Source organism: Mizuhopecten yessoensis, unplaced genomic scaffold (assembly GCF_002113885.1).
Source record: "Mizuhopecten yessoensis strain PY_sf001 unplaced genomic scaffold, ASM211388v2 scaffold10603, whole genome shotgun sequence".
Classification (NCBI taxonomy): domain Eukaryota; kingdom Metazoa; phylum Mollusca; class Bivalvia; order Pectinida; family Pectinidae; genus Mizuhopecten; species Mizuhopecten yessoensis.
The window spans coordinates 2,204,237-2,224,607 of record NW_018408629.1 but is presented as its reverse complement, the minus strand read 5'-3'; the positions used below and the strand labels follow the sequence as shown (position 1 = coordinate 2,224,607).

Sequence of the window (20,371 nt, the reverse complement as noted above, 5' to 3'; positions counted from 1 at the left end):
AAAAAAAAAAAAAAATATCTTCGTGCAGAATGTCTCGATTTTTTTCAAGGGAGACAACTCTAATCATGATCAAAATGATTGTAAAATATAAAATAAATTAACAATAAAGCCATTGTGTATATTTAAAAAAAAAAAAAAAAAAAAAAAAAAGGTTTTGATATTTTTTATAACATACGTGATCGTATATCTCACAGCACAGGATATCCAACACATTGAAACAAATGGAATGGCATTGACCTCATACATTTTCCGAATGGTTTTTTTCCGAAAGCATATATAAGCATTATTTTGTTATATAAGGGAGAAGTGATGTACAGTATACATTTATGTAACATATCCATATATTTTACAGATACTATGAGGACGTACCTCCAGCAGATCCGACAAGAGACAGCACTTCGTATGTGTGAACAAGTGATCGATTCTGAAACAGACAAACCAAGCAAGGTATAGTAACGCTGTCCTTGATTTTCTTTTCTCTTTGAAAAATCGCATTAAAGAAGACTTGAATACTTCTCGTCTTTTTCAGTTTGGAAAGACTATTAACTACATTTTGTTGGTGTTGCTGCATAGTGGATTTCTACGTTAACTTACATAATGAATAATTGTCACAGCACTAACCGAATTAGACCTCACATTTCGCTCTATAAAGTCACGAAAACAAATATGACTAGTCTTAGCCTTATCTATTTTTTTCCTCGTGGTGGGGGTTAGGGGGCAAGGTTTGTAAAGCAGAAGTTATAATTTTTCGAAAGCTTACCAACATAGTTATGCCGAATAAGGGGTGGGGAAGTTGTAAACCCAGAGCTAGTATGCGTTTCTCCCCTTTTTACGAGAACATTTTAGTCTCTAAGAATAACCTTTAAAAAGTTGAAGCACGCATATTATATATTTTATATGAAATTATTGTTCTCTCTAGTTTATGATAAGTTTTGCTATAGTCTTAATGGCCCATCAAATTGGCATACTGGGCAACATTGGGTAAAAAGTTAAACTTTAATTGTGCAGAGCACGGTAAGACAAATATTCCAACAGTTGCAATGGATTGTAGCGGACACAGCGATACATGTCTTATATAAATGCCAAATGCAATATACTCCTTGTCCGAGAAGACAACTAACGTTGTTCACTTTGTGTTAAGGATTTTTTCGCAAATCATTGGTTTAATTTCATATCTATGCTCTTTTATCAACTGTGATTTCTTATCTCTTTTCAGTGGTGGACGTGTTTTGTGAAAAGAAAATTCTTGGAAATGAGTCTTTCGCCTGCAGGACAATAAGGAACAAATACAAATGGACATCATATTTTATCATGTAGTGGGCCCATTGTTACCTTGTTTACAAATATATTCATACCCATTAAATCAAGGACTCTCACTTTACCAGTAATGTAGCATACCCCCTGAAATCTCGTTAAAAACATGACTTGAAAATAAGACGGATTTGCAAATAAGCCGTCTTTGATAATAGGCCGTCTTTAAAAGATGCGTTAGATTTAAGGTACGAGCAAAATGTTGCCAGTATGCAAAAACAAGTTTTCAGGTAACAGTCAAATAGCCTAGTTTTGTTATACATGTTGTAACAATTCGATAAAAGAAAAGAATATGTTCATTTATAAACCTGTATATCATTCATTTTCTGTGCAAAAAAGGAAGGACATCAAAACAATCCTTCGATTGCTACCGGTGTAAAAGACTTCGAAAATAAGAGTCTTGAAAATAAGCCGGCTTCTAAAAATGGCTGGGGTTCCATACTAAAATAGGAAACAAACCGCGCCTAAGAATTGAGATTTTAGGGTATCTCTATTTATACGCTGTGAATATGTAACTTCTTTGGATAAATCTGCTCTAGGCGAACAAAAATGTCTCCAGTATTGGTTAATGAAGTGATTCGCATTGTTGTTGCTATATGGATATTCTGTTGTGTGTAGTATGCATTATAATCATTGTGGGTTTTCCCTACATCACCAACCTGTTACTACTAGAATTCGATATAATTTACTATCTCACGTTCTTGGTACCCCATGTTAAATAATGGGAACATTGTTGTATTGGTATTAGATGCTTAATAACTCACTTGTACGTCATACTGTGTTTTGTTCACAGATCACGTGTATTTTCATTTTGAAATAAAAAGGTTTTTTTTTTGTCTTTTCTGGTTCCAGTACGTTTGTATGTTATTGCGATCCTGCTTGAAAATTGATATTTGTTGAGATATCTCACATGTTAATTCCTAACATTGACGTGAATTGTGTTCTAAAATAATGTTTCTGTCAAGGAAACCTCTGAATAGACACTTGTCAAATGTTTTAAATACGAACTTTCATATTTTGAATAAATTTAATAAATAAATTCAAACATATTTTATATCCTATTCTCAAGTTTATTTGACATCGATGTGAAAATCATGGATGTGTAACGAAAAAAGACGTCTAAATCAATTTGTTCATGCACCAATTTTACGTTTGAAACATGTTGAAAACATGAGAAACTTTATCAGTGGAAAAAATGGTCCTTGCTTTGTTGTTTTTTATTAGCTCACCTGGTCCGAAGGACCAAGGTGAGCTTATGCGATACCGTAGCGTCCGTCGTCTGTACGTCAATAATTTCTGTGAACGACTTCTTCTTCTTAACCACTGATTGGAATTAGACTAAATTTGACTGGAAGCATCCCTAGGTGGTGGGGATTCAAAACTTTACAAATGGTTGAGCTGACCCTACAGGGGGCTGAGGGGCGGGGCCAAAAGGGGGCAATTTGGCTATATTGCTTTAAGCGACTTCTTCTCTGGAACTAAGAGATGGATATCAACCATATTTCACTGGAAGCATCCCTAGGTGGTGGGTTTTCAAAATTGTACAAATGGTGGAGCTGACCCCCCCCCCCCCCCCCCCCNTTGGAAACAGTTGAGATCCCCGCCCAAAAAAAAACATATATACAATTGCTGAGTATAAAGAAATGAATGCACATATGCTTCCTGGATGGCCTTGGGGTCTGCCCCAGCCTTGGAGACTTAACCCCTGGGCCATAACTTCAAAATGGTTAAGATCCCCACCCCAAAACTATATATACAATTGTTGGGCATAAAGAGACTAATGCAGTCATGATATTAGAATGGATCCCAGGGTCTGCCCCACCTTTGCAGACTTAACCCCTGGGTCATAACTTTGAAACAGTTGAGATCCCCACCCCAAAACTATAAATACAAATGCTGGGCAAAAAGAGACGAATGCAGTCATAACCCATAACCATACATAAAATTGCTGGGCATGAAAAGTTTAATATACATATGCTACAAGGATTGGCCTTGGGGTCTGGCATATTCCCTTGGATCTCATTTGGAGAATATTTTGCCATGATTGCTTAGATATCCAGGTGAGCGATTCAGGTCATATTAACAGCCAAGGTCATTTAAAGACGTGCCTCCATGTGCTTATGTAAGCGTGCATGTGTGCCAGAGACAGGGTATATTGGTGTACTTGCCTTCTTGTAATAGGGCAGATCTGATACTGACTTTCATAGTGCTATCTCACTGAAAAATGTCCTGGGAGGTAGACGTACGTGAAGAGGTCGATCAGGCAGGCAGTTTTATTTTAACTTTTCCTTAATTGGTTATACTGGTTTGGCAAAATGGGAGAAATAGTAATCTGCAATGAATTGGAGAAACAAAAGAATGCTGCCATTGTTACCTTTTCAACGTCAAACGTCACATTATAATTACATACATTAAGCAGCAAGCGAACGTTAATACATTTTTCTAACTTTGTTGTTCTACAATTGTTTACCTATTTAAGATCCTTATATACCGATTGATATGTACATGGTACAGGCATGTCTCATTTCGTTAAAAGGAGCATATCGAAGTTTAAAACTGTGCATAATTGACATGTTAAAAGGCAAATACTTAAGAGCATTTGACTACTGTATGAAATCGTCGAGTACCTTGCTATTGTTGTCGAAGCATGTTTGGTCACCGTTCATTTTCTTTAATGCTGACCTTGACTTCCAATCATATTCTTCAGGATTGCTGTCAAGATAGTTTACCCATTGCGACTATTGTTTGTTAAGGACAAGCTGATCATCTTTTTGATTTTGATTTTTTTAATGATTATTATAGTAAACAAATTCATGTAAATAGAGATACTACGTCGTGTATATATTACAGTAATCATACAATTAACATTGAATATACAGAGAAGATGCACACGGATGTTACGGAGTTACTGATATACAATATACAATTACAGACTTATGTTTCATCATATTTGTAAGGAAATAACCCAAACCTACAAGGAAATTGATGAGGATACAATGATGCACATGAAGACTGTACACCATAATAAGGCTAGTATTAAAATTATGCTATGACAGAAGTTAGAATCAATGATGTTTAACCCATTCACCCCTACCTAAAGTCCCATTTGGACCTTACCAAATTGAATGTTAAAAGTGTAGGGAAGAATTAGTAAATGGGAAGATACTAAAAATTCTCATTTTACTGAATATTTACAGTGGAACCTCATTAAGTTCATGTTTTCTTTTTTAACGACGACAATTCCCCCTTTTAACTCCCAAATCAAACAATTGTACATCTGGCTAGGTGATGCAATGACCAATGGGAATCCAGTAAATCGTACTTTATAGTTTATCACAGCATTTGCCACAAGCACTGGTACCAACAGGTGAGAATTCAAACATTCCAAAGCAAACACCAGGACTCAACTAATAAAACTATTAAGTAGCATCAGTTTGATATGAAGGTTTTTTTTAATCATTCCAATAATTTTTTTTTAAATAATCTGAATTCAATCTTTTTGTCTTGGATGGTTAAGCCCTAGGAAAATGCGAAACAAAAAGGGGTGTATGTAAAAAATAAAACCATGTTATAACAAAGATTTCTTTTGAATGAAATTTTAACTTCATATCCTGTGAATAGAGAACTAAAAATGGTATCTGATTATAGATCCCCCCCCCCCCCCCCTAGCTAAATGGTAATTTCTGCTTAGTCTCAAGTTTTCCCTTGTTCATAGGAAGTGAAAGTGTCGATGAGGAATTCTGTTATGACAAAGTTTTTCCACTGACAAAGGTAAGTAAAAGGTGTCAATGAAAATGAGCAACTTGAACTTGATGAAGAGTATCCATGTACACCTAAATCACAACACGATACCCACTAACTGGCCACTAACATTGATCTATAAAAGACTACACTAGACTACAGCTGGAATTCAGAAGTAACACAGGAAGGCATTATTAGTCCCTAATCTATTTAGTGTCGGAAGAAGTCGGCGGAGGAGCCTTACATTTTTCAATATTACACCGTAACAAAAAGGCCAATATTCTGCCTCCAATGCATTGTTAACAATGGTGATCTATTACAACTTACCCACAAGTCTTAATAACAAAAAACACTTAGCTAGTATAAAGGCTTGTTTACTGCAAGGAACAAACATCAACATTGACAATGTTGAAATCTTCTCCTACAGAAATTCCTTTTTAACAGTTCATTTTTATAAGACGGACCTGATGTCTTGATTTTGCTGGCAAAATATGATCTAAATTAAGTTGCAAAAATCACAAGGCACAACCACACAGATTACATTCTCAAGTATATTCGACAACATTAATGACAATATAATGTAATTTTTAAATGTGACATTTCCTTTATTATGTTAACATTTAATACTCTGCATCACTTACTTGCGAGGCAAAAAACCCCACTTAATTTCTGCTTCATTTGATGTTGAATTCTGTATACAGGTATCAATGTCATTGTCTTCTATGTATTTGAAAAATCACATGTCACAATATAAAATGTTACATTACAAATTGTAAAACTGGACAATACTGATAAAAAGGAAATATTAAAAGTAATCACTTTTTCATGATATGAAGAAAATCCTGGCTTGATTATAGAAGCTACTGTTACATATCTGATGTTATTTACACAAATTCACCAGGAGAAAGCAGTAAAAATGTACAAAATCTCCTTAATAATTTCGCTAATATATAGATGCAGGGTTTGAATACTACACATTACACAAAACAATATTGTATGCAGAGGTTATATCCAACAAAGTGAAGATGGGAGTACAGTACAAGAACAAGTGAGGTAAAACTTCCACAAACGTTTTTTCAATTTTCTTAAATGCTGCTCAATAGAAAAAAGTTCAAAATTTTACAACAGCCTAATGTTTAGTTGGAATAGGTACTCTATTTTCTGTTGGCTGGATTGAGTAAATGTTGTGTACACAGTTCTATACCTGATGAAATTGCAAGACACATTCAGGCAAAAAGTAATTAATGAAAAACTACTTAGGTGGATAAGCAATTCATTTCAAATGATAGGGAAACAAGAGTTCCAATAGTAGCATGGGAACCACCAGGAAATTATTAAACAAATTGGACCAATTCCTATCAAAAGTTTCAAAACTAACAAAGAAAAAGTTAACACTGCTTTCGAACAAGAATTCCTAGGGAGTGGATGTATGCTCAGCGCTTTTAGTAAGAAAAGTGTTTTGGCTTGACTTGTCGCGTAAACAGATATGCCAAAACGCAGAAAGTTGAAACTCGACAGAAAAACCTGTAATATATGTTGAACATTATTGTTTCTAGCATAACGGTTCACAATTTGAAAGGATTCGATTAAAAAAAAAAGTTCTTTCGTTTGCTACACAATGCCCTTATTTGGCAATAAAAGGGGCATAACTCCACCAAAAATTCACGTAAACTTCTGAAATGAACGCATGGAAACTCTTGTTTCGGATGACGCAACTGACGCCACCGACAGAGTAATATCTATATGTCGCCTTGTGTTGCAGGCGACACAAAAATGAAGAAAATAGAAACAATTAACAACTAACAAAAAAGGTCATAAATACACATAACAGGAAATCGAAATCTTCATAATTTTATCAACATCAATTGAGAATTTCTAATGTAATACATAAAACACTGTGGTGGGGAAAAAGGTATAGTTTGACTTAAGATTTCCAAAAACAGAGTCTTGTTTACGTTACGACAAGTTAGTTAAACACAGTAAAACCTGGATAGTACACCCCTTGTTTCATTTGTCACTTTGTTTACCGCCAACATATTTCAATGTCCCTTTTTTCTCGTTTTCTTAAGAAATCCTTCAGACATTTCCTTCAATTTATCGCCAAACCCCTTTATAGTGCCAACATTTCTCTGGACAAATGGTGGCAGCATAATGAGGTTTTACTGTCAATATAAAGTAAACTAACAATGAGCTGGTGGCAAGTGAACCAACTGAACAGTTTTCTTCCTCTCCATCCAGATTGCGTGTTATTATGCAAGGACCCGTCATAAAACAGTACATAAACATTTTTTTTAAACTCCTTATATACTTAAAATATTCCTACTCCAGCCTTGTGGTGTTATAAACTGCCACAGTCTAGTTGAAAATTAAAGCATTAAAATCGTTTTTACTGATATATGATGATGTATCGATGAGGAAGGCATCATCGGGGAGTAAACTTTTGAAAAGCTAACAAAAACTTTTTAAAAAAATATACAAATATGTTCTGAACCTATGATGAACCAAAGGGGGGCTACTCAATAGAAACAGTATAATATAGCTCCGGCTTTCTTGTTCCAGAATCAGACTTATAAACAGAATTAACGGCTTTCTAGAAGTTATGCTCGTAGATTAAAGAGATGTTCTATGACAAGTGACATTTTATCCTTTTTTGTAGGTTTTACGGATGTAAATTTTCAAACAGGTGAGTGTTGTTGACAGCTTACCCTTTTATAAGTTAAGAATCATCACGTCCGTTGTTAAGATGGTTTAATAAAATACAAATTAAAAATATACAATGAATAATTACTGTAGTCCTGATTTGACTAGGATACTACTTACATATATATATATAGGACTGAGGACTGTAAGTAGACAGTAACAAAGAAATAAACCAAGTGTGTAGGAAGAAAGTTTATACTCAGACAACATTTTCCACTCATTTAACATTTGATGAAAACTGAGTATTATGAAACGAGCGATCACATTGTTTTCATAATGATATATAATTCAGCAGACAAGATTGTAAAATGGTTTGCAATTACTGCCGTTTTATTTCATTTTCAATTATTTCTTTTTATTAGATTTCAGCTAAAATCAAACAGTGTTTTCACATCTGTCGTATTATACATGTACAGGTTTCCTGCACTAATTAACCCTTTCACCACTGTAGACCATAATGGACTTATCCAGATCAATGCATGGTAGAGTTTATTAAAGTTACATAGGGATGAAAGGGTTAAAGTTTGTTCCGACACACAACACATTGATTTCACTTGATATCATCTGTAAATACACAGGTAAATCAAATCAACCAAATACGAAATATTATTTTGGTGTTATAAAATTAAGTAAAATTTGGATTGTAAATATCTCAAATTTCCGAAACATTCTGTGAAGAATCCATTTTTTCCCAAATATTCATAATTATGCCATTTTAAACATATCCTCAGCTAGACGTTTTTGTTGTTTCGGCACAGATGATGTCACATAACCTGACATTAACAATTGCCCATAGGTAAACATGTTTCTGCTTCTTAAAACTTTGATTTAAACCAAGAACAACAAAGTAAAAACATGGGGTTAAATCTATACCTATACAGCAATGGAAAATGAGATCTAATTAACATACTTTGGTTAACTAATACCACAAACAAATTAGTCTATCATGATGTGACAAGATCAATTTATTTCAGTCTCAAAAGATCTTATTAAATCCTATTTTGAAAATACATTATTTGTTCACATCTGGAATAACTCTCAATGAAGACCCTGACAAAAACTATACAATTATTGCATGTTTTTTGAAGATTTTTTCATATTAAATCTCAAATAATATCAGACTTGATTGTGGAAGGTGCCATAACACCATAGTTATTTTTCTGGTCCAATCAGAACTTAGCGATGATACTGATTTTCTATTTTAAAAATCTGAATAAAATAAATGATTCCACCCTTGTTTTTACATGGACTCGCCCGATTGCGGTAAAACTAGGGAGTCCAAACCCGTACTTGAGGGCGGAGGTATCTCTGTATCTGCAAGAAAATCATGTAAGTCCAAATACAATTACATTATCATATACACGGTGCATGCAAATAAAAGGACAACTACACTTGGAAACTGACGTACAAAGTTCAGAAAAGGTGACTCAGGTCAGCTAGTAACCCATCCAGCGATGAGAAAAAATCACACAAGACTACTCCATGTATATTATCCTGTTGTTTTTGTTGGCGTTTACCCCTGTATAACCGTACTGCCGTTCTTCACCGAAATAGTTTTGTGTATTGTTTTTAGCAGAGGTAATCCTCCTCTTCAAGTTTGAAATGGGTAAAAGGGAGTGGCCTTGATATTTTGCTGCAACAACGACTGGTGATTATGTTTATGAGGTGGCGCCCGGAACCTTAGCAAGAACCTGTGAAGAAAATAAATGACAGTTAATTCCTATAAAACAATAGTTCTTAATTTTGATAATATGATTACGTTTTGATAATCCTAATAGATTCCTAATCAAAATCTCACACAATATTTATAATTATCATTAGTAGATTATTGACAAAATTGTGTTTAATGAACAATCTCTACTTAATATATAATGAAAATTACTTTCACATGTATAAGGTTATAATCTGAAGAGTGTTAAAACAAGCAGCACAGCCTACCTTTGACAGATCTACCCCGGTCAAGGCCTGCACAGCTGGTGGGAGCTGACTGATCAGTCGGCTGACCTCGCTTGTGGTGCGGTCATCTCCAATCATGACAATTTCTTCCGTCTTCGACAATGGTGCCGACACTTCAGCAGCAATCTAGAAACAAAATTTCCACATAAAGTATTCATGTGTAACTGAGCGTAGTAAAACAAATCTTTCAGAGACTAGCTCTTTTTTCTAATTTTCTTAAGGAAAGAACCTTGGGTGAGAAATATGATCATTTTCATACAATTGAAAAATCAGGTAAGAAAAAAAAATCATACACAGTAACACTTCAATCACCATCTATTTGTTGTTTCAAATTGAGTCTAAAGTATTTTTTTTATATATATAAAATCCTCTGTTCAAATCAGTTCATATTCCTAAATAAAACAAAACTGAAATGTATATCAAACGTAATAAAAAAAAAAAGACATTCTAGAAAATCAAGACAACAACTTGGGCTGGGTTAAAATAAATCTTTTGGAGCCAAGAGCTGTGGAGGCTAATAACATTTTACCTTGGGTAGAGTTTCCAACACCATACTCAGCATAGCAGCGTCTCCGTACTGTTTGTAAGCTGCTGCCTTTAGTCTCATCTTCTCGGCCTCAGCCTTACCGACTGCCTCTATGGCTGCGGCTTCAGCCCCACCAATAAGTCGGATCCTCTCGGCATCAGCTCGGGCTGCCTCCACGGTCTGGGTCCTGGATTTAATACACAAGTGTTAATTCATCAAAAATCTTTCTCTAGTAGGTGGACAAGTCTGTGTCTGGTTTTAGAATGCATTACTAAATCTTGGAAACAAACCACCACTTTTTTAACCGAAGCACATCCTAAATATGTTCATTATAACAGGAAGTAAGGACATATGTATATACATTGTTTTCGAGAAACATTTTCTCGCTGGATTTGACCAGGATATAGATGCGCATACCACATGATAAGAGGGCGTACATAAGAAATTGCGGTAAACATTGATAATTTGACAGCTGTAACAACATGTCAAGATGTAGGCGTACTGTACTGTACCAACCTTCTACCCTCTGCAAGTTGTTCAGTTTTGTAAGCTGATGCCTCTGTTGGTCGCTTCACAGTAGCCATCAGTTCCTTCTCCTTTCTCAAGATTTCTTTTTCCTCAACGTCAATCTGCTTCTTTCGCTCCACAACATCAATTTCAATCTCTTCTGCTCTGATCCTCTGCCTCTCCTTGGCCCCTTGCAGCTCATATGCTAATTCAGCCTCAGCTTTCTATACAATGAAGAAACAATTCTATATGTTATTAATATGCTATTATGATGTCACACTCAAAGTTGCTTAACAATCATCTTGCAATTTTTCTTTTTTAGCATGGGTTGGTTAAGCCAATAGCCCTCTGGCCCTGGCCAGTAACTTTTTCTTGTGGGACAGTTGATTTTGCGAGGTACGGGCCTTTTCTAAATGCTATCCAGACTCTACAATGCAGAAAACCTATATATCAGTACTTGAGGTCAAGGTCAAAGGTCATTTGAAGCTGCTGTCACCACATTTTGGAATGGAAAACACTCATCTCCATATACATGAATCTGTGGTTGAAATATGCGCTGGAAATTGGGAGTCAGCCAAATATGTTTTGGTAGTTGTCCAATCTCATCTTTTTTTGGCAAGTGACTGCTTCCCTTTAAGGACTTTAGTTTAGTCAGCAGATCAAGTCACTGGTCGCTGGTGGCGTATGTGTGGGTGATTTCTATTGTCTACCAAGTTTGATCTTCTGACATGAGTCGGAGAGTGATATGTGTTGGAACTTGGAAATTAGTATTTAAGTTCAAAGTCAAAGATTAAGTGGGGTCATGGTGACACCATTTTGGTGTGCATTGAGTTGCATTTTCAATGTGTTATCTTAAAATCAAATCAAACGCCAATATAAACAACAACCAAGAAATAATCAAGAAACTGATGCACAATACTCCTTACTCTTTGTTCAAATCAGTTATAAAAAAACTATGACCACTGAAATCTAAAATTTTGTATGAAAGCAAATTATCTGTGATGTATTAGTGACATAAATATCAACCCTGTAAACTTGACATAAATATCAACCCTGTAAACATGACATAAATATCAACCCTGTAAACATGACATAAATATCAACCTTGTAAACGTGACATAAATATCAACCCTGTAAACGCGACATAAATATCAACCCTGTAAACATGACATAAATATCAACCCTGTAAACGTGACATAAATATCAACCCTGTAAATGTGGTGCCTTCTCACAAGAATGTTAGATAGGACTGCCTAGTATTACTGGTGTCGTATAACATTGAAACCCAGCAATGTGTTCCAGGAACTCAAAGTTTGCCCCTACAACAATTGGACAGGTATCTAGTACTGATCAGGGTTGTATATATTTTACCTTAGCATTGACTTCCATATCAAACCCAGCCTTCTGCATCTGGTATTCTCTGGATGCGTCGGCTATTTTGGCATCGGCCCTGTATTTAGCATCCATTCTCTTGTTGTCACATTCGGCTTCCTGTCACGAAATTCATCACAATCAGATCAAAATAAACTAACTACAGGTAGGTGCTTATTTTTTTTTTTAAACTGATGGGCTGAAAAGTGGAACCAAGTGTAGCAAAATATTGACACTTCAGCTACATTTTTTTTTGGGAATTGACACATATTTATATAAAATATACAACATTTGATATAGTGCCCTATCTAGCTAACATAAGCCACTCTAAAGCGATTTACAGTACATAGATATACAATTTTATACAGTCAATACAATAAGCATATATATTAATCAATACAATATTGAGGAATTCGCAGGAGCTGCCTTATCAGGTGCTAACTACTAGACTTATGCCACCTGGCTATATATATATCTACCTATGTGTGTATGCCTGTGTGTGTGTGCTGGAGATGTATTGTGTTCTGTTTGTAGTGGGACCGTGCTTCCAACGGTATCATTTATATATTTAGTAAAAGATCATGAAATTTTAATGAACTATGAGTAGAGGAGGTTTAATAGCTCACAAGTTTTCTTCTTTTTTTTTTTGAACTTATAACTACCGTAATTTGACTACAGTATACTTGATAATAGGTTCAATTCATATTTAAGAATCTTTTAAATCTGATTTTATGTAAATGTACATTATCAAATAAAGTATTATTTGTTACACGTACCAGTAAATGATATGGAGACATCGTAAAAAATAAAATAAAAATAAAAAATCAACATATCGTGATTAACTAATGTGCATTTTTTACAAACACAAAACTACTGCAAACCTAGCTAGGTGCAAAGGACATTTTTAGTTTTTGGTCTGTTACCTAAATAGATTAAACACATCATACGAGTCGATTGTTCACTCCATCAAACCCTTTACTGTGAAAACCAGTATAACCAGTGTCAACTTCATCCTTCACATACTTAATATATAGTGTACATGCTGTGTACTATAATATATTGTACCAGTATATACTGTGTACTTATCAGTAAGATAAATCTTCCCTCATTAAGGAAGGAGAAAGTTAAACTGCTATGAATATTTCCTTGTTTACAGTATTAACTCATTCATCCCTGAAGACACAAATGAACTCTTCCAATTCAAAGGTTGGAATAGTTCATTATGAAATTTCAGGGGTGAATGAGTTAAATCAAAAGCATTGCATTTTAATTTAACTATGGAAACCTACCCTGATTCCGGCATCTCTACTAGCCTCAGCGACACCTATGTCTGCATCACGTTTGACATTGGCAGTCTGTGCTCTTCCCAAGGACTGCAAGTACTGCACATTGTCGAAGATGTCTTTGATGGTAAAACTCAGAATTTCAATACCCATCTTTCCTACGTCAGGGGAGGCAACTTCTCGGACTAACTGAGCAAATTGGTCTCGGTCCTGGTAGATAGCTTCTACACTCAGTGTACCTGAGGAACACAATTATTCGACACAGTTGAAATATGTTAAAATCCGGTGGACATTATCAAAACATTCCTTCAATGACGGACCCAGCGACAAATAGTACTTTTTCAAAGGATGACGATAAAGCCTGTTTACTTAAAAAATATTTTTGTAGTATAACCCGTGTTAATGATGTTGATATTCCAGTTCCGTTGATTGAATCCAAAACAGATAAACGTTTTGTATCTTTGCGGTTAAATCATTCAAAAATAAAAGATGTTTTACAAGTTTTAAAGCTAGGGAAAGCTTAGGGAGGGGAGGGGATTAGTCATCATGTGCTGAAGTATACTGCTATTAACTCCATCTGCAAACCACTTTAAATACTTTTTAACATGTCACTTTCTTCGTTTGTTGTTCAAATAAATGGAAACTTGCAACTGTTATGCCGCTTTTCGAAAAGGGTGATTGTCATACGCCGTGTAACTATAGACCTATACCCCTACTATCTACAGTTGGTACAGTGTTTGAGCGTGTAGTTTACAAACACTTGTATAATTACTTTTTGGAAAATCGCTTGTTTTATCGATACCAGTAAGGTTGTATGCCTTGTCATTCTCCTGTTTATCAACTTATTGAAACTTACCATAATATTTGTATTGCTTTAGAAGAAATAAAACATACCTGCATTATTATTTGTGATATATCAAAGGCGTTTGATCGTGTTTGGCACAGGGGCTTGATAGCAAAGTTAGAAGCGTACGGAATTTCAGGGGAACTATTGCATTGGCTCGAAAATTATTTATAAAGGCGCAAACAGAAAGTTTTAATCAGAAATTCATTTTTGGAACTAGGTAATATTGACGCAGGTGTACCTAAAGGGTCAATGCTCGGGCCGCTTCTCTTTTGGATATATATTAATGATATTACTGATGTACTTGATTCGGCCAACAGGTTATTTGCAGATTTTCATGCTATGAAATACAGACTGTTCTCAACAAGGACCTAGAATCTGTAAATCAGTGGGCTAAACGTTGGTTGGTTTCTTTTAATCCTCAAAAACAACGGACGTTCTTTTTATTTCAAATGCAAACGATATTGACGACGACTTGGATTTGATGTTTGATGCGAAATTTTTTTAATTTTACAGACGTACATAGACATTTAGGAGTAAATTTCAATTCAATAGAAAATGGGAAGTCATGTTGAGGCAGTTTATAGTTCGGTTATGAAAAAGATTAATGTTTTAATGTTTTACGAAAACTCAAATACTTCTTGAAAAGAGATTCACTTTTAAAAATTTGTAAATCTTTCATTTTACCAGTTTTTGAATATGCCTGTGAATTATGGGAATCTGAGAAATAAGAGAAAGCTCAAAGAGAGGCGGCTCGAGTTATAACAGGACTGCCTTCTTATACAAGTAATGATTCATTATATCTTGAAATGGGTTTAGAAACATTATCAGAGAGGAGAAAAAGGCGAAAATTGAATATTTTATATAAAATGAAAAACAACTTAACCCCCAGCTATTTATTGGCCCTTTTGCCAAACACAGTGGTTAACAAGAATCGGTACAATTTAAGGAACCAATAGGATTACAATATTTCTTCTTTCAGACTCTCCTCAAGCAACTCTTCTTATTTTGCCATCAAGTTTACGTCTTTGGAATTCGTTCGACAATACAATAAGAACATTGCCATCGTTAAATACTTTTAAATTCTGCTATATTCAGTGGTGCAAATTCGTCTCCACCATCTTATTATAATTTTGGCGAACGCAATTTAAACATATTACATACGAAACTCAGGCATCAGTGCAGCTCTTTGAAAAATGATTTGTTCCGTGTTAAGATTGTTGATAAGCCATCATGCGCTTGTGGACATTCCTGTGAGGATGTTGGTCATTTTTCTTAGAATGTAAACTTTATAATACAGCACAAATTACGCTATTTTAAAACATAAACTCGTTTATATTCGGGAATGAAAATCTGTCCGTAGATACCAATACAGAAGTATTCAGACACATGCAACTTTTCATCAAATCCAGCAACAGATTTTAAGTAAAATATAATAATTGTAAAATATACTATATATGCCTTGTTAAATGTTATCATGTAAATATCAATATGTACTGTATTAAGAGAAAAAGCCGTTGATAAGTTGATATAACTTGTGCTTAATCCTCTGCTCAAATTTGGGGCAATAAATATGTTAATTACTGGTGAGGCTCCTTTTTTTGATGTACACTATAACCAGGGGTTTATGGGGATGAAATTGGGGAAAAAATTATCAACATAAGAACCGTTTTGGGAAATGATGAAATCTGAAGGATCATTAGACTTATATTTAAGCTTATCTTTAAGACAGCAGGATCATTCTGTCCTTCCTAGTTCCTACATATAACGCGTTTTGAGAACTCATTTACATTGTATGTTTTTAAATTTTCCAATTAGGACTTTTAAAGGAGCAAATCGAAAAGAAAAGAAAATCAATTAGGAATGAGTCCTTTAAATATAAATGGACCTTGCTGAGGATGTTAAAGATGTAAAATATGCATAAGCTAGCAACAACGTTAGTATAAATTAAGAATATATATATATACTACTTCAGTACTTGTTAAAGGATCCATGGTGAATTTCCTAGTGACACTATTTCCTAGCTCATATTCTTATAAATCACTACAGAAAACCCTACCTAAGATAGCACGGAGATGGCCTTCCAGAGTCTGGCTACAGAAAACCCTACCCAAGATAGCACAGAGATGGCCTTCCAGAGTCTGGCTACAGAAAAACCTACCTAAGATAGCACGGAGATGGCCTTCCAGAGTCTGGAGGATGACATGTTCTATGTGCTGGACAGATTTGCCGAGGAACTGCTCGCAGGCCGTCTTCAGGATCTCTGGCTCCCGCATAATCTTACACTGGGCGACCCCTGTCACTGTAACGGGGACACCCTCGGACGTCTCCACGCTCTCACACACAGGGTTCAAGGTCATTACCTCCAGGGAGATTCTGGGTTAAAACAGATCAACATATTTCAATTTTTTGTATGAGTGTCATAATTTCATAAATACATAGTTATTGGTGGTTTTTTATTGTAATTTATCAAGGTATACATTTGTACTATGACATCCTCGATACTCCAGGAGTTTCGCTCGCTTTCGCTCTCTGCGTACCTGGAATATCATGTCAAAGCAAAATCGAAGGCTCAGTACTAGTGTGCACCACCTGGTGGATATGATAAGAAGACTAGTTTGGTGCTTTGATGTACATTAAACGAATCTCAGTCGCATTACTGTAAAATTGATTGGTTTTGAAGCTGGTTGTGCTTCTCTGTAATCTTGAAAGGAGCAATTGGTCAGGAGTTTTTACCCAGAACCAATCAAATAGCTAGTGTTTGATTTTTCTATTACAATTTACATATTCCTGCAGGGGTGCAGTGAGCGAAAGTGAGTGTTACCCTTGGGTATTGAGAGGATGGTACTAGGTGGACAAGCAATACAAAATTTAAGTTATAATTAACCAATTGTAAGGAATCATTAATAAGATGTGTACAGGATCAGGACTGGATTACAATTAATTGCCAGTGACAAACATATTTATGCTGTAGTCGCAGTAGTGTCTGTAATTTTGAGGGTCAATTGTTGAATTCTGGTTTGGCTGGACTCATTACTTCCAAACAATAAATACTAATTAACAATTAAATACACACATGTGGATCAATACTGGGACCAGGTTTATCTTGGATGAATCTAATCAATTACTTTGAATGATTAAGACTTATATAATTTGTTACCAAACTCCATTATCCTTAATTATATTTTGATTACAAACTCAACAACTGATTGAAAACTTTGAGAAAACAGAGTTGGTTCAGTTTTACGATGCACATACACTGTATATATACTTACGTCTGTACATCTGTGACAAGACACCAGGCCCAACCCCAGCCGCCGACAATCATCTTACGAGCAGTCCCCCCCCAGCATCCTCCTGTTTACAGGGGAGATAACAAAAATGTATTAGTATGTCATCTTAATACCACAAGACAATGATTTATGTACAATAACAATGTACTGCACTTTATTGTTGTCCATGCATATGTATACTAACCATTTATATGTCAACAAAGATCAGAGCCTGTATTCCTAAAACCGTTCTTATGCTCAAACTCAGATTTTGTGCTCAAGCCCAATTTCTTAAAGCACGATAAATCTAATACTTCATCATCACATTTTGACAAACATTTAAGCATCATGGGTAAAAATAGTCTCATCATTCAAGATTATTTTCATTTAGAATAAATCTACATGTAGCCAGCAGGTCAAAGTGTTTCTCCACCAGGGTCGACTGAACCAATGACAGACTTCCATATCTTCCAAGCCCTTTTTGTTCATGTGTACATGGCCTTGAACATCACAACCCAATTAGCAAATCATCACAAGGGCCACAGATCTAGACACCATTTGTAAAACTAAGAAGGTAGTGTGCTTTAAACTTGGATTGAACCTGAGACTCCAAGCTTTCCAACCTGCTACACAGCCACACTAATACCTTCTACAATTTTTCATTGAATTAGTTTGTAAAAACGAATTCAATCACATAAAAAATTTATACACAGCAACTGAATTTTTCTGAATTTTCCTTTTGTTATGCTTTCATTTTCTTTACCTTAATAATTGTTTTTTAAGGCATTACAATTTTATCTTGGAAATTCAATTATAATCATATATGAATATATATAATTTGGGGAACAACATATGCATTTGGTTTGGTTTGTTTGTGTTTAACATCCTATTAACAGCTATGGTCATTTGAAAGGATGTGCCAGGTATTGATGGTGGAGGAAAGCTGAAGTTCCCAGAGAAAAATACACTGACCTACGGCCAGTACCTGGCGATTGCCCCACGTAGGTTTCATGACAATGACCCAGTGGTGGAGGGCTAGTGGTAGCAGAATGTAAGACGCCTTACCACTTTGCCACTGCAGCCCCATATGCTTTTGGAGTGGCATTCTTCATAATAATTCATGTAACAAGTGCATTGCAATTCAGTAGAGTTCAGTAAAAATTGAATGATAATTAAATTTGTAATTTCATATTTATTTTGTATGTCACCCAGTCCCTGGTTAAATACTAGTTTTGTTTTCTACTGACTGGCTTAGTACAGTTGTAGATCTAGAGAAAATGTCTTTCTCACCATCACGTAACACATAAGGCTAATAAACTCAGGGTCCCAGGTTCGACCCCTGGCAAAGATATTGAAAAAATAATGAACAGAAGTACATTCTTTTTTTAAAGGCACATTGAATTAGTTTTGGCAGTTTACTGTAGTCTGTACACTTAAGTTTAGATTTACACAAATAAGTGGGGTTTTTTTCACTTGTTAGTTGACCTTTCAGAATAAAAACATCTCATCATTATATAACATTACATCGGCATGTTACAGTAAAAATCTGATTTATTTTTCCTTAATAAGAAAAATTCAATGTAAAAATTAAATCATAATTTCTAAACAATAATTATTTGTTAGTTATATGATTATCTGATCATAATAAAAACACAATGGTTATGTAATCAACATTACAATATACGTTGCTCGATCTATTTAGGCTAACATCCTTGATAAGAGGCTTGATTAGTATTTTGAAATTTAACAAGAAAATTGCGCAACTGCTTTCCCGTGACTTGCAAGTATTAATGCTAAAATATCATTTAAAACTGTATTTTCCCAATTATTTAACCTCGAATAATTTAAGAACTCTAGAAAGCTTACAACTGAAATTTGATCGCTCCAAATAAGTGAAATACGAGATACATATTTCCAGTTACAGATGAGGGATTCGCATACCGATGTCGACACACCCTCTCTGGGTCCCATCAGAGAATCTGCAGCGACTGTGTTAAATCGATCAAAAGTAACGATGTATATAAAATAAGACATTAATAAGCAATGCCTAATAAAACTTTAAGTTGCAAATATGTTTATTTGCCACAGGTCACGGTAAGAAACATGTTAAATATACAGCCATGGATGGGTCAGCCGGAATCTCATCAACTGACCGACTTTCGTCTTCTGGCATTACCATTATGCATTCCAGTTGACGATGAGAAAATGTACCTTCACATTTTTATAAACTTACCTGAAATTACCAAAGCCTCACTGGGCCCAACAGTGTGAATGTTCCCCATCTTTCGGTTTCCAACTTTGTTGTTGCAGCCGTATGTAAATACTAGGCCTATAGCATATGCAAATTAGCAGTAAACAGACTGAAGCGTGTAATCAAAATGACATGCCCGTATGTCGGACAAACTTATCCGGAAATCTTGAAAATAAATTAACATAATTATATATAACGATAGTTTTAGTTTCATCAGTAAAAATAGTAACATGATAAAATGTAAATCTGAACATATTTTATGTTTAATCAAAATGTAACTTAAGTAACAAAAAAACCCACTTGTTTTTATAATTTAGAATAGGCCTGTAGACGTGAGTTATCAGAACCAATAGGAAAGCAAATACAAATATATAATACACAAAGTGCTGTGAACGTCGATCATGTAAATCGAACAAAAACAATGCGTTGTGGTGTACCACGAAGGGGATTATAGATTTATAACGAGTCCGTGTATACCATTCCATAAGTATTGATTTAAATCTATTGTTGGACAGGATGCAATATTGCACGTGTCTGAATAATTCAGTATTACGGCACCTTAATTAGTCCAAAGAGTAGGACACGTAAATCAATATGGCACATCCATCT

At 35.0% G+C, this 20,371-nt stretch overlaps 2 protein-coding genes across 2 annotated transcripts in view; one reads left to right on the top strand and one right to left on the bottom strand.

Annotated features, from left to right (window-relative positions):
* Positions 1-2,347, top strand: part of LOC110461377 (actin-related protein 2/3 complex subunit 3-like) — a 12,086-nt gene extending 9,739 nt beyond the window's left edge. Inside the window, exons 6-7 of the mRNA XM_021514827.1 lie at positions 353-447; positions 1,217-2,347. Coding sequence (XP_021370502.1) covers positions 353-447; positions 1,217-1,279 — 158 coding nt within the window. The 3' untranslated portion in view covers positions 1,280-2,347. The remainder of the gene's footprint in view (positions 1-352; positions 448-1,216) is intronic.
* Positions 2,348-4,084: 1,737 nt separating this feature from the next.
* Positions 4,085-19,861, bottom strand: LOC110461375 (flotillin-2-like). The gene is made up of 9 exons (XM_021514825.1): positions 19,745-19,861; positions 17,515-17,596; positions 16,401-16,615; positions 13,402-13,634; positions 12,113-12,232; positions 10,751-10,965; positions 10,238-10,421; positions 9,691-9,834; positions 4,085-9,443 (listed from the first exon to the last, which is right to left on the bottom strand). The coding sequence occupies exons 1-9, from the start codon at positions 19,791-19,793 to the stop codon at positions 9,411-9,413; spliced, it is 1,275 nt and encodes a 424-aa protein (XP_021370500.1). The 5' UTR covers positions 19,794-19,861; the 3' UTR covers positions 4,085-9,410.
* Positions 19,862-20,371: the final 510 nt, after the last annotated feature.